Source organism: Uloborus diversus, chromosome 9 (genome assembly GCF_026930045.1).
Source record: "Uloborus diversus isolate 005 chromosome 9, Udiv.v.3.1, whole genome shotgun sequence".
Lineage (NCBI taxonomy): Eukaryota > Metazoa > Arthropoda > Arachnida > Araneae > Uloboridae > Uloborus > Uloborus diversus.
Genome location: NC_072739.1, coordinates 130,388,055 through 130,400,477, shown reverse-complemented (window position 1 = coordinate 130,400,477; position 12,423 = coordinate 130,388,055). Strand labels below are relative to the sequence as shown.

The following is a 12,423-nucleotide window of genomic DNA, read 5'->3' as shown; positions in this document are numbered from 1 at the left end:
TGAGTTTATCTATCTACATATGTCGTAGCTACTCCTGGTGAATGACAGGGAACTGATATTTGAACCATGTATCGTTAGATTCGTAATTTTTTAGGTTACGTGTCTGACTTGGCTGCGTAATTATACGACTTTAATTAGCAGAGTGTTTTTCTTTTCTACTTCAGTTCATCTTCCAAAACCAACTGGTGCTTTGTGTTTCCTTTCGATTTTTTCGCGTCTCCCTTCCTTTTTTTTCCAAGGCCATATCGCTGGCACAGGTTGAACAATTATTAGGTTGAGAACCTAATAAGGCGTATTTTTTTAATGTTTTTCAATTGCTTCATCCGTTTCGTTTGGAAAAAATTTGTGGCGCGTTGACCTAGGAAGGACTCGACTCCAGCGAAAATGAGTCAAGTTAGAGGTATGCCGCACCGAAAATTAATCTAATGTCCATTAATTTTATTGTACCGCCTCAGGTGATAAAGAGGGGGCAAAGCCCCCATGCCGAGTCGAAAATGAATGCACTCCCCAATAATTATTGTACCGCCGCAGGCGGCAAGAAGGGGGCGAAGCTCCCAAAGTACACCACCTTCGGCGATGTTTACCAACGCGCCGTAGGCTTCAAGGTCGAGGCGGCCGCCGAAAGCGGCTAGTCTGTATTATTAAAATCTGTGCACTGGTGTGTGTGTGTATCTATAACTCTATTATTATATTTCTTTCGGACTTTCAATGTGTCCTAGTCTGGCTACAGGACATCCAGGACAAGGCGTTCCATCCTGTCTCACCGTTGTACACTTTAAGGGACCAGAGTTATGAGTTGATAAAAATAGTCACGGAACATGAAGCAGATTTCAGTTGTGTTACGACATAGGGGGTGCTCTACCGATGTTTAGGACTCTCAAGATTTCAAGGTAACTGTGTACAACAAGCACTCAACCATAAGAAACAATTTTGAAAATAAAGAGAAGGGGGGAGGGTGTACACCTACATTCAGACACTCTGTACAAATAAAAAAGTCCAAGTTACCAATGCGTGTCAACTTACCAAATAAATAGTCAACTTCTTCTGTGTCGACATTTCGAAACTCTTCAGCACTAAAGATGACCTTTCCCCTTTTGTGCAACTTGTCCTTCATCCAGAGATCGAGTAGGTTGCGCGAGTCCTTCCGTTTACCTCTGGTTCCATTTACCACCGTGTTCGGGGGAAGAAAATAACTCAGACCTCCCGCCAACATCACCTGTTTCAAAGATCAAGTATTTATTAGGATCAGTCAATAAGTAACGAAGCTAACGGCTATAAAACAGATTTTGTTCGACACTCCTAAAAATACTGACCGAAATTGTTATCCCTCTGGAAAATTAGTCTCATAATTCCGTGCTCATAAAAGTCTTTCGACTGCTGCTGGAACCAATTAAGCCCTAGTTTCCTAGAAGCGAATCGCCGATCTTCAACGTCGCTCCTCGCGGTGGCGCTGAAATCAAAGTCAAGTGGATTCCGGCGTGGCCATTCATGACGTCGATTTAGCTCGGGCGCGCATGCGTAGAAGAATCAAGTTTTCGCCTCGGCGAGGAGCGACGCCGACGATCGTCGTGTTCGCTCCTAGGAAATCAAGGCTTTACGCACGCACTGCTTTGCTTCATCGTCAGAATGAAATCTTTCTCCCCGAAGTGCCTTCTTGAGTCCCTCAAAGATCTGGGATCATATGGGAGATAGATCTGGACTACAAGGGAGGTGGTTCAAGACTTCCCACTTAAATTTCTACAAAAGCTCCTTTTTTACATTTGCTGTGTGTGGTTCCGGTAAACTTTCACGTGCTGTCATCCTGTTTTTCGATAACACTAGACCACACGCAGCCAATGCAAAAAAAGGAACTTTTGCGGAAATTTAAGTTGGAAGTCTTGAACCACGCCCCTTATAGTCCAGATCTATCCCTATATGATTCCATATCTTTGGGAACTCAAGAAGGCACTTCGGGGACGACGATTTCATTTGGACGATGAAGTAAAGGAGTGCGTGCGTAAGTGGTTCCTGCAGCAGCCAAAGGACTTTTATGAGCGCGGAATTATGCTACTAATTTCCCAGCAGATTTCGAAGTAGTAGTGTTTAAACAATTTCGGTCAGTATTTTTGAAGAATATCGAATAAAGTCTGTTTTATTGCCTCTGCGATCTAATGAGCCGAATTTAAATAATTCTTAGATAGGCGACGAATCGTAAGGGGTCATTCGCAAACTAGCAACACTTTCCTGTTATCGTGCAGAGCGATTCATGATGAAAATGGATTATTTGTGAACGATCCCTCACAATTAATCGCCTATCCAAGAATTGTTGAACTTCGGCTCATTAGATCGTTGATAACTTTTTTAATTTTAAAGATATTCAGCTGGAATTTTACTATGAGTTGCAAGATCTATCTGGGCATTGAATTATAAAGGTTAGAAATTGCTCTCTTTCACGCGCAGTGAAAAATTAATTACTTTAAACGTTCATATTTTACTAAGTTTTCAACCTTTAAATTTCAAACTTTATTATGTTTCTCTTGTATGCTATCAAATATTCTGAAATCTTAGTAACGTTTAACGGAAAACTCTGGACGTAATGAGCCAAAAACCTTCAAATAAAATTTGTATTTTTGAAAGAAATGCTTATATCTTCGTGGGTATAAGAGATACTTTCACGAAAATATAAAAATAAATTCTACATAGTTCGTTAACTTATTTTTGAAATTTTTAGTTTGCTCCCAGCTATTTACAATGAAGAATGATCAAAAACCTCTTTGTTTTCTCAATTTGTTGCTGGTCCCCTAAATGAATAGTAGATTGAATTTTTAATTGAAAAATAACAGCTGGAGTATATCTTTCAAGTGAAAAAAATTACAAAGCAATTGGTCTCTTATTTCTCGAGAAATCCGCAAAAATGTGAATTTTTGAAAGTGTCCCAATACCTTTGGTCATATAGTGTCCGTTATCAAGTGTCAGCTTCTCTTTTGAAGAGCGATTCCTGCAGTTTGGCTGGTGGGCAGTCGGCAATACTACGCATTTGGAATTCCATCAAACCGCATAAAAAGGAAGATAAAGGTGAAACTAGAGTGAATAGCTCTTTTTCATGCTACAGTGAAAAATGGAAAGGAAGCTAACTGTCTTTGTATTGCAAAATACCTCCGTTTTTCTAAGTATAAGGTTCAATATTCATACTTCTATGAAACTAGTGACCAAATGATTAACTAAGCAAATCAAATAGGGTCATATTATTAAAGGTCAAAAAGTTCCATTACTTTCAGTTAGTTATTATTCGATTTATTGAATAACAAACTGCCTGAATTTCCACACAGGTCCTTTCCATCTTTCTTGTGCTTTAATTTCGTAGTCTGGTCGCTGAAGTCTTTAGATTATATAACGGTGACTTGGCTTACATAATATTTTCATTACATAAAGTAGAGGATATTCCTTTCGAAAAATGTGTTGTCTTCTTATGTAACAAGCAAGATTCAAAATAAATGTTCGTTTTAAACGATGTCATTATTCTGTTACGTAAATGCGGTGTGAAAATAAAAAGTTGTATTGTTTTTTCGCTTGCTTTTAAGTGAAATTAATTTAACAAAAAAAAAAAAAAAAAAAAAAAGAAAAAGAAAGGAAGAAAGAGATAAAACAAAATAAGTAAATAAAAGTACGAAAGAAACCTTAATGTCTCGTAAAAGTATTGCCAGAAAGAAAACGTCAAAAGTAAAATAATCGGGTGAATAATTATTTAAAAAATTTTTTAAATTATTTATTTGGTAAGAAAAGCTATTGGAAAAGGAAACAATTTAAAAAAAAATCTTTAGAGCCATGTAGTTATCGAAAGCTTCCCAAACAATCGATTGATGGCTTACGTAGAATTAGTACCGGTACGCTCAGGGAGCAAACCAAACTTGATCCCGAGCCTTGAGGCCGGTTTCGCTTAGAGGTACTGCATTGGGTTATCAGAAAAAGGTCCGTGGATCAAACCCCGCTAAGGACACATCGCTCACATCCGTACGTCACATATTGGTGACCCAGCAATAGAACAAACACACAATAGGGCACAATATAATGCAGCAATAGACCGCAAGAAATTTTATTTCTCGTAATAACTGCTCCTGCTTTGCTCGCTCGTCTGCCTAGCCGCTGGCGCTCACATTCACGATCGTAACCTGCAGATACTAATAAAATTACACCCCTCTCGCTCTGCAGCAGCAACACTCTCATCAAAGACAACTTCAGCTACTGGCACAACTACAACCAGAACGCCTAATCTGATAGAAGTATCGCTCTCTCGCTTCCCCACTCCATCACTTTGGAGGAGCAATGTGGTGTACACTCAGAGAGCACGTAACACAGCTTGGCTCCCTAGCCTTGAAGTCCGTTTGGCTTAGAGGTAAAGCACTGAGTTACCATCACAATGGCCCGTCGATCAAACCCCGCCACGGATATATTTCTCACTCTGCTTCCACATCCATACGCCACGCCACAGGTACCAACAGTTGGCATGTTATCGCTACTGGCTGTGAGTCTTCGCGCAAAGTATTAACTGGCGTACAGATAACTGAAAAGTATCAAAAAATGAACTTACTCGTATATCTTTTCCTGGAGAGTTCTCTACCAGTTGCCTGGCAGCATCTTTGCATCTCGGATCCGGTGCAAAACTTTCCCAGTCTCTACCCGCTGTGTGCACATATAATCCCGCTGGCGTTGCATGCGTCGCACGAGTAGTTGTCGTGAAACCAGTCCATTTACCTGTGGACAAAAAGAAAAGAAAATAATTAAAAATCACCTTAAAAATATAAGTTTCGACTTATTTTTTATGATTCTTTTTGGTGATATATATATATTTTCGTGCTTAAAGAAAACGCTTTTCAGTGTCGCAAAAATGCGCATATGCAAAACAACTTGGGAGAACTTTGATTTTCGCATATTCCCTTCGGTAAATCTAATCATGCAAATACAAAAGTGACGACCAGCAACAGGATCTGGACCTAGCCAGGCTGCTCCTAGTCAGTTTGTACCTGCATCTTGAGCCCATTTCAGAATCGAATCAACATGAGTTGAGCTGTCAAGAGATGTTGTGCATCCTCCATATTTGACTCTTCCGTCCACCCCGATAGTGCCAAAGTTGGCTTTCGCACCACCTAGATAAGCTGTAGCTGAATTCGCCGAATCGGACATCTGTCGGTCCAAAGCGTATGTCTGTAAGATAGAAAGTTTAAATGGTTGAATTAAGGCAGATATCTTTCAAAACGAACAAATAAAAAGTAAGTAAATAAATTTAAGAAAATAGTTTTCCTAAAGCAAAATTTTATTTCTATAGATGTGGTATTAATTAGACACACATCGGAAACCAGTTTTATGATGGACAACCGATACCATCAAATAAACAGGCAAAACATCCCAAAAGCTCATGCGCTAAATTTTCCGTAGCCTATGAGGATGCAAACAGCGCTGCTGATCGTTTCTTGGAAATTTTTCTTTGAAAGTTATTTATTTATTTATTTATTTTGTATTTTAACATCGGTCAGAACTGCTAACATTGACAAAAATGCATTGCTTAAAAAATTATAGGCCCAGAGAAAACTAAATTAACACCGAAAGATTTGACGTGATTCCGAATGTCAGGTCAAAATCTTCATAACCAGGGCTGTGGAATCGGAGTCGGACTGATTTGGGGATAAAGGAGTCGGAGTCAAGAGTCGAAGGTTTGAAATTTGAAAAGTCGGAGTCGGCCATTTTCTCTCAAAGCCCGCAATTCTGCCGGTGCTTGCGGAGTTGAAGTCAGAGTTGGACAGATTTTTGGATAAAGGATTCGTAAGGATTAAGAAGGCTCTAAAATTCTTGGAGTCGTTCATTTTTCCTTGGCCTCCGCAGCTCTGTTCATAACCCGAGCAGAGCCGAAAAAGCTGAAGGCGATACTTACAGGGTCCGACTAACTAAAAGTGTGGCATTAGGCCCACAATAATTTCGAGGCCCCTTGAAGACTGATTTTTGGCGGCCCCTTTGTCTGTCACAGAATTATGTAAATCATTTATCATGCGCATTCATGAATCCCCCTTCTAGGCATCTCATAATTGTGACATGGTAAACTCGCTACTGGTACGATTTATAAAACTTATTCTATAAGTAAGTTCCTTTCCAACAAAAAGTTGTTTTTTTTTAAATTATTAATATAAAAATACATGTATTTTTCGCGTAGTTGTAATGCTATGAATTCTTTAAGTAATTTGGGGCCCCTTAGGAAGATGGGGATGGGGCCCCAGGCCCAGGCCTAGTTGGCCTGTGCGGTAATTAGGCCCTGGATACTTATATCATAGGGGAAGCCGGGATTAGGCTACAAAGTAAGTTGGTGCAGTTCACATGATTTTTCTGATTTGGTCAGATAGTGACAAAAGTTGCAGAGTACATTTTCCCTTTCTTAGAAGTAGAATCACTCCATTTATTATATTTATTTACTTACTAGCTGGTTCGCTCCACATTGCATGGTCTTACTCGAAAATAAAAGCATTGTCCGGTGACACATATTAAAAACCGAAAGATGAGAAATTAAGATAAAGGCTTTAGTCTTACCTTTGAAAGCGAGACATACGGGAAGTTTTCAAACGTGAGAACTTCGTCTTCTCCTTTTCCTCCCTTTTTTTGACCCTTGTAGTAACGGGTCGCTGTGACAGTCGGAAGTCCCATTCCATCTCCCAGGAACAAGATTACATTTTTGGCCAAGCCTTCAATTTTTCGGACGTGCAAAGAAGATTTCAGGTATCTGTTTGCAGCTTGACGCCAGTAATCTACTCTACCTGCAGGAAATAAGTTTCAAACAAGATGGCCATCTTGACTGATATGCAAGAGTACATACATACATACAGTCTGACCATGGACTGTGTGGAATTGGCAAACGTCCAGTAAAGGCGAGTCTATCTGAATGAGGGGAAAAGAAAAAAAAAATGATACGCGTGTTGCACTTATTTGAATATGACTCTGCTTAATTTATAGAATAACATACACCTTCAGAAGCTGACATCCGTGAAGACTGCATAATATATGCGTCCATTTCCGCCTGTAAACCGAATATTTGCCTCTCCTTCTAATGGGTGGTCAGACTGTAATCATTATATATTGAAGGTATAAATGCAGAAACAGCTGCTATACGGTTTGCTGATGTAAAAATGTAGACTGTATGTCTTTATAAACAAACACCAGTTGCCCAGAAGTCGGTATAGACCTAGGCTGGAATCAGATCCGTCATTTAGGGGTTCAGGAGAGGGCAATTGCATCCCCCCTCTTTGAGCAATAATGTATTTACGTATCAGTGGGAGGGGTTTTGGCCATTTTCCGGTGTAATTTGTATTACCCTTTGAAAAACTCGAAATGACGGGCCTGGTTGGAATTCCATCCAGGTCATAGATGGAATTGATCGATATAGTACTTCCTCCGATAATACCCAAGTGGTGCGGAACTCATTTGTAATATGTTTATTTGTGCTAAATAACGTTGGATGTTTCTTGTTAACCGAGTAATCTATTATTTTTCTATCTGTTTAACCAAATGTAAGTGCAGACCAAAAGTACGAATATTATTAAAAGAAAAAAATGGTCTGAAAGATTGTTAAAACATAAAAGAAATATGAAAAACGTATAAAGGTTCATAGATGCATATGTTTCAAATACAAATAGTGTCTTGACCTCCATAAGAAATGCTTCGTGACCCCCATCGGGGTCGCGACCTGCTGGTAGGCAACACTTGCATTAAACTAGAGATATTGTAATGTGTATCACTTAAGTTTGTATCCGCATGTCATGCAGGCCTTATTGGACGACATTCGGATTGGTATCAAATTTGGTGAGCATCGTGAAGTTCTCACTAAATCGTATCGCGCCAAATTTAACATGGTATCACCAGTATACGCCCAAATAACAAACAGCCGCCCAAGTCGGCTGCTGGACGGGGGAAAGCAGAGACCAGGAGGTGAAACTTCTTTAACCAAGTTTTTTCCAAGTCAAATGCAGCAGCTGACAACCGGATGCAACGAGCGAGGGAAGCTTTCCCTGCTTTTGGTTTTAATCTAACAAGTTAGGCAATCAAATATAAAGATTGCTGTTGGGAAAAGACTTTGCTAGGGGTCATTCATTAATTACGTAAGGATGATTTCGGCAATTTTTGACCCCCCCCCATGTAAGGGTACGTAAGAATTTTCAACCCCCCCTCCCTGTTCTTACGTAAAATTCCATTTCGTTTTTCAAAAAAAAAAAAAAAAAAAAAAATAACGAACCTTTCATCACTGCAATCGTTATTAAATTCACTATTATTAGATTAAATATTTTTGTGTAAAAAATATTTACTAAAATGTTGGAATCTAGACTAAATATTTTTTCGACATTTTTTTGTATATGGATCCGATACTAATTAAAAATAAAACATGCCACATATAGTGCGATTATTTTATTATATTTTACATTATTAATTCTTCCTAAAACAAGTACAAATTAACTTATCCTAATGGGTTTTTTTTTAAATCTTCCAGACGCAAATGAAATAGATCCCAGCCAAACCACTTGACCGCGCGATTTCTAATGTAAAATATCAACTTGGAAAATATTACGTAAGAATGGGTTTGACCCCCCCCCCCCCACAAAGTAAGGGTATGTAGAGATTTTTTCCAACCCCCTCCCCCTCGGGACCCTTACGTAATTAATGAATGGTCCCTTAGAACCAAGAGCTGGATCTATACTTTGGGTTAAGGGATTTAAGGCAGTAGTGCCCAAACTTTTTTATCCGAGGTTTGCACTTCAATTAAGATGAATCTCGTGATCCAGAACATCCTATAAAATTTATATATATATATATTTAAAAAATTCTAGATGACGAGGGAAAACAATGAGAAAAGAAAGAAAATTGCAAACCAAGAGTTATTGGTATCATCACTTACATGGGTATTTCATTAAGGCGAAGTTGCCATCTGACCAATTTCTGACAATGTAGCTCCAAGTTTGTAACACTCATTTTTTAATACAGAATGAAGACGATCAGTTGTTTTGGAATGTCCCAGTACATAGTTTTAAATAAATAAGTTGCCATCTGTATTTTAGAAACCAATTTCTGACTATATGGCTCCAAGTTTGTAACAATCATTTTTAATACAGAATAAAGACTATCGGTTGTTTCGCAATATCTCAGAACATAGTTTTAAATAAATAAGTTGCCATCTGTATTTTAGAAACCGATTTCTGACTATGTGGCTCCAAATCTGTAACAATAATCTTTAACATTGAATGAAGACAATCGGTTGTTTTGGAAGGTCCCAGAACATAGTTTAAAATAAATAATTTGCCATCTGTATTTTAGAAACCAATTTCTGACTAAGTGGCTCCAAGCTTGTAACAATCATTATTAATGCAGAATGATGACTATCGGTTGTTTTGCAAAGTCTCAGAACATAGTTTTAAATTCGTAACATTTATCAAAACAATGGGTAACACGGCTCAACATCAAAAGCGATCCGCGAACCGTAAATTGGGCACAACTTGTTTAGGGAATGTTAACACAGTACATAAAAACAGGAAAGAGCTACATATTACCTTGAAGTGGTTTTTTCCCTCATAAAAATTAAATGTTGGCAGCCCTATTGCGAAAATGTGATTGTTTTTGGGTTGTATTCTTAAAAAATGCAGAAAGAGTTGCTTACAGTGATGGTGAACTCAATTTAAAATGCTGTCATGTTGTTTGACAATGGATTTCGCTGCTTATAGAATTGTGAAAAAAACTATTAAGCTTCTTAATAAATTAAATTTGTTCCTGGAATTCCTTTTATCATAATAATTGCACAAAAAATTACGTTATGTGTCTTTGAAATTTAATAGCTATTTTAATAAAAATGAATACAAGACCTTATTCATTTCACTCACAAAAATATTTTAAAGCATAAATTCAGTTATTTTTAAAAGCATTCGACAAACCTCAGGACATGACCCCCTCCCCACTACTCCCACCTCAAAAATAAGATCAAAAAGCCACTCAAATTTACCCCTTAAAAATTTTCATACACTGAAGCCTGTATTAGTTGAGCACCTGCGGTGCAGTGCTTTAGTGGTCAATTTAGACCAGTGGTCAGATGGAGGTTGATATAGCGTCGCCTCAGAGCAATAGTAGGATATTTTACTGTTGTTTCTGGGATTAGATGTCTCACTGTTGCTCTGAAGCGACGATATATCGTCGCCCCAGAGCAGCAGTAAGATCATCTTGGGGTCATTTCTTGGATTAGATATCTTACTGTGGTTTTGAGGTGACAATACATGATCCGTGATTATTTCTGTACCTGACAATAGCGGTCAACTTTACAGGACTCTCCTCCCCCTCCATTTGCCACCCCTGTTCAATGTTTTACAAAAAGAAAACCTCATCACTTGTTGAACCAAACGTGGTATATTAATTTCTTTCACATTTGATTTATTTTCTTAAATTACATTCGTGCCTTTAACGACTCACAATTGTTGACAGAATCAATCATGCGCCCGACTGACGGTCTTATGCTACGGTTTACCCTACTTTTCGCCGACAGTTAAAATTTCCTCCCGTCATAAATTCATCAAAAGTTAAACTGAAAAACTGGTTGAAACTGAAAAGCAGGGAGAGGGGGGGAGGGGCATTTCGTGTCGGCGAAAAATAGGGGGCACCTGCGTTTCTACACTCGATCCGATACTAGTAGGTCCCCAGCAAGACCGTCATTTGTGCTTGCCCTCCGGGGGGGGGGGGTGTATTTACCCCCCGACTTTGAAAAATTAATGTTTTTATATATACGTGGGTGATTTTTGTTGTTTTATGACAAAATTTGCATTTGATACTTAGCTCTCTAACCGACTGCTAATTGCTTGCAGAGAGTCTTCGTGGTTTTATATTGCGCAAATGTGGAGAAGTCTCCTAAAGTACTTTGTACCATCATAACTGTTTTCCCAAAGCAAATTGATTATGTGAAGTTGAGTGAAGGGGCGCAATTGGTCAAATCCTGAATCCAGGGTCACACCAAACTCAATTTTTTTGAAGGGTGGAAATTCTCAACTTGCCGAATGGGACTCCAAATTTTACTGAATGATGATAATTTTGCAACGGAACTCCAAATTTAGCCGAAAAATGATAATTTTGCCGGATGAAACTCCAAGTTTAGCGGGAAAATTATAATTTTACCGGATAGAACTCCGAATTTCGCCGAATGATGATATTTTCGCCGGATCGTCAGACAAAATTTGTTAAATAAGGGAAGTTTTCGAAGGTCACGGTGGATGTCTATCGGAAGGCACTTGCCCCAATCAACTTGAATTGGTATATTTGTGTTTAAGGGCGGATTCAGGGGAGGGTCAAAGGGTCAGCTGACCCCCCTGTGACAAGAATTTTTTTACGACTATTATAAAACTTCAATGTTTTGAATCCGAAAAAAATAATTCATGGAATCACCTTCTTTCCAATTACTTTATAGCTGTAATCTCATATATTTCGCAGCTTATGATAATGTGACCAGCCTGTTTGCCTAAAGAAATGGACAGTTGAGTTTTGATGAAAACTTGAGAGAATATGATCCATGGAGCAGGTTGCGCCATTAAAAATTTAGAGGGGGGGGTAGGCGTTTAAAAGGATTTTGCTCCTATTTGTGGGGGGGGGGCACATCACCCTGGGAAGAGGAGGCACCTCTGCTTAGCAATAATTTTGCTAGGAGGTATAGTTGGCCATTGACACTTGACCCCCCCTTTCGAACATTTCTGGATCCGCCCCTGTTAGTGTTCTACAATGAAAGAAAGAATAAATACTTACTCTGATCTTCGCACTGAGCAAGCAAGGGGCTCAGCAACAACAAAACCCAAATCAGCTGAAAGCTCATCTCGCGCTATCAAGGAAGTCCGACAGAAGAAAATCCTCTCCAACGTTTGCAGTAAATGAAGATCTCTCAATTCTGTCCCACCCCACTCCATAATCCCACCCGGACAACATGAAACGCTGAATTTATATAACCTGCTACCAAACAGGTCTTTTTCAATGACGAAGCGAAGGATCAAGGTTTGCGCACGAAAGTAGTAGTTATATTGTGGTTCTATTCTCGCATGTGGACTACTAAATGGTATAAAAAATAACAGTTATCTTTCAATTAAATATGCCAGTGTTGATTCGGATGAAATAAACAACTGGAATTAAGGAGAAAAAAAAAAGGAGTTTATTTATTTTCGGGAAAAAGTAAAGAATCGTTTAAGAGAGAAATTTTGAAGAAATTCATAACAATAAAAAATGTTACATGCTGATGTTTCTTTATTATGTTCTTCTATTCAATGCTCGCAAAAAACGGAAGAAAGAATCAAAATGAACATTTTTAATTTTCATATATTGAGGGTTTTTTCCCTTTTTTAACAGGGACTCCTATAGGTGGGGGACATGATTTTTTAGGAGGTGTTTTGGGAGTCTTTG

The 12,423-nt window shown here is 38.6% G+C and overlaps 1 protein-coding gene across 1 annotated transcript in view; it reads right to left on the bottom strand.

Annotated features, from left to right (window-relative positions):
- LOC129230623 (alkaline phosphatase, tissue-nonspecific isozyme-like) overlaps nt 1–11,845 on the bottom strand; it is a 78,120-nt gene extending 66,275 nt beyond the window's left edge. Inside the window, exons 1-5 of the mRNA XM_054865039.1 lie at nt 11,779–11,845; nt 6,553–6,776; nt 5,001–5,181; nt 4,568–4,731; nt 1,024–1,216 (exon numbers count right to left, since the gene is read on the bottom strand). Coding sequence (XP_054721014.1) covers nt 1,024–1,216; nt 4,568–4,731; nt 5,001–5,181; nt 6,553–6,776; nt 11,779–11,845 — 829 coding nt within the window. The remainder of the gene's footprint in view (nt 1–1,023; nt 1,217–4,567; nt 4,732–5,000; nt 5,182–6,552; nt 6,777–11,778) is intronic.
- Between the last annotated feature and the right edge of the window lie 578 nt (nt 11,846–12,423).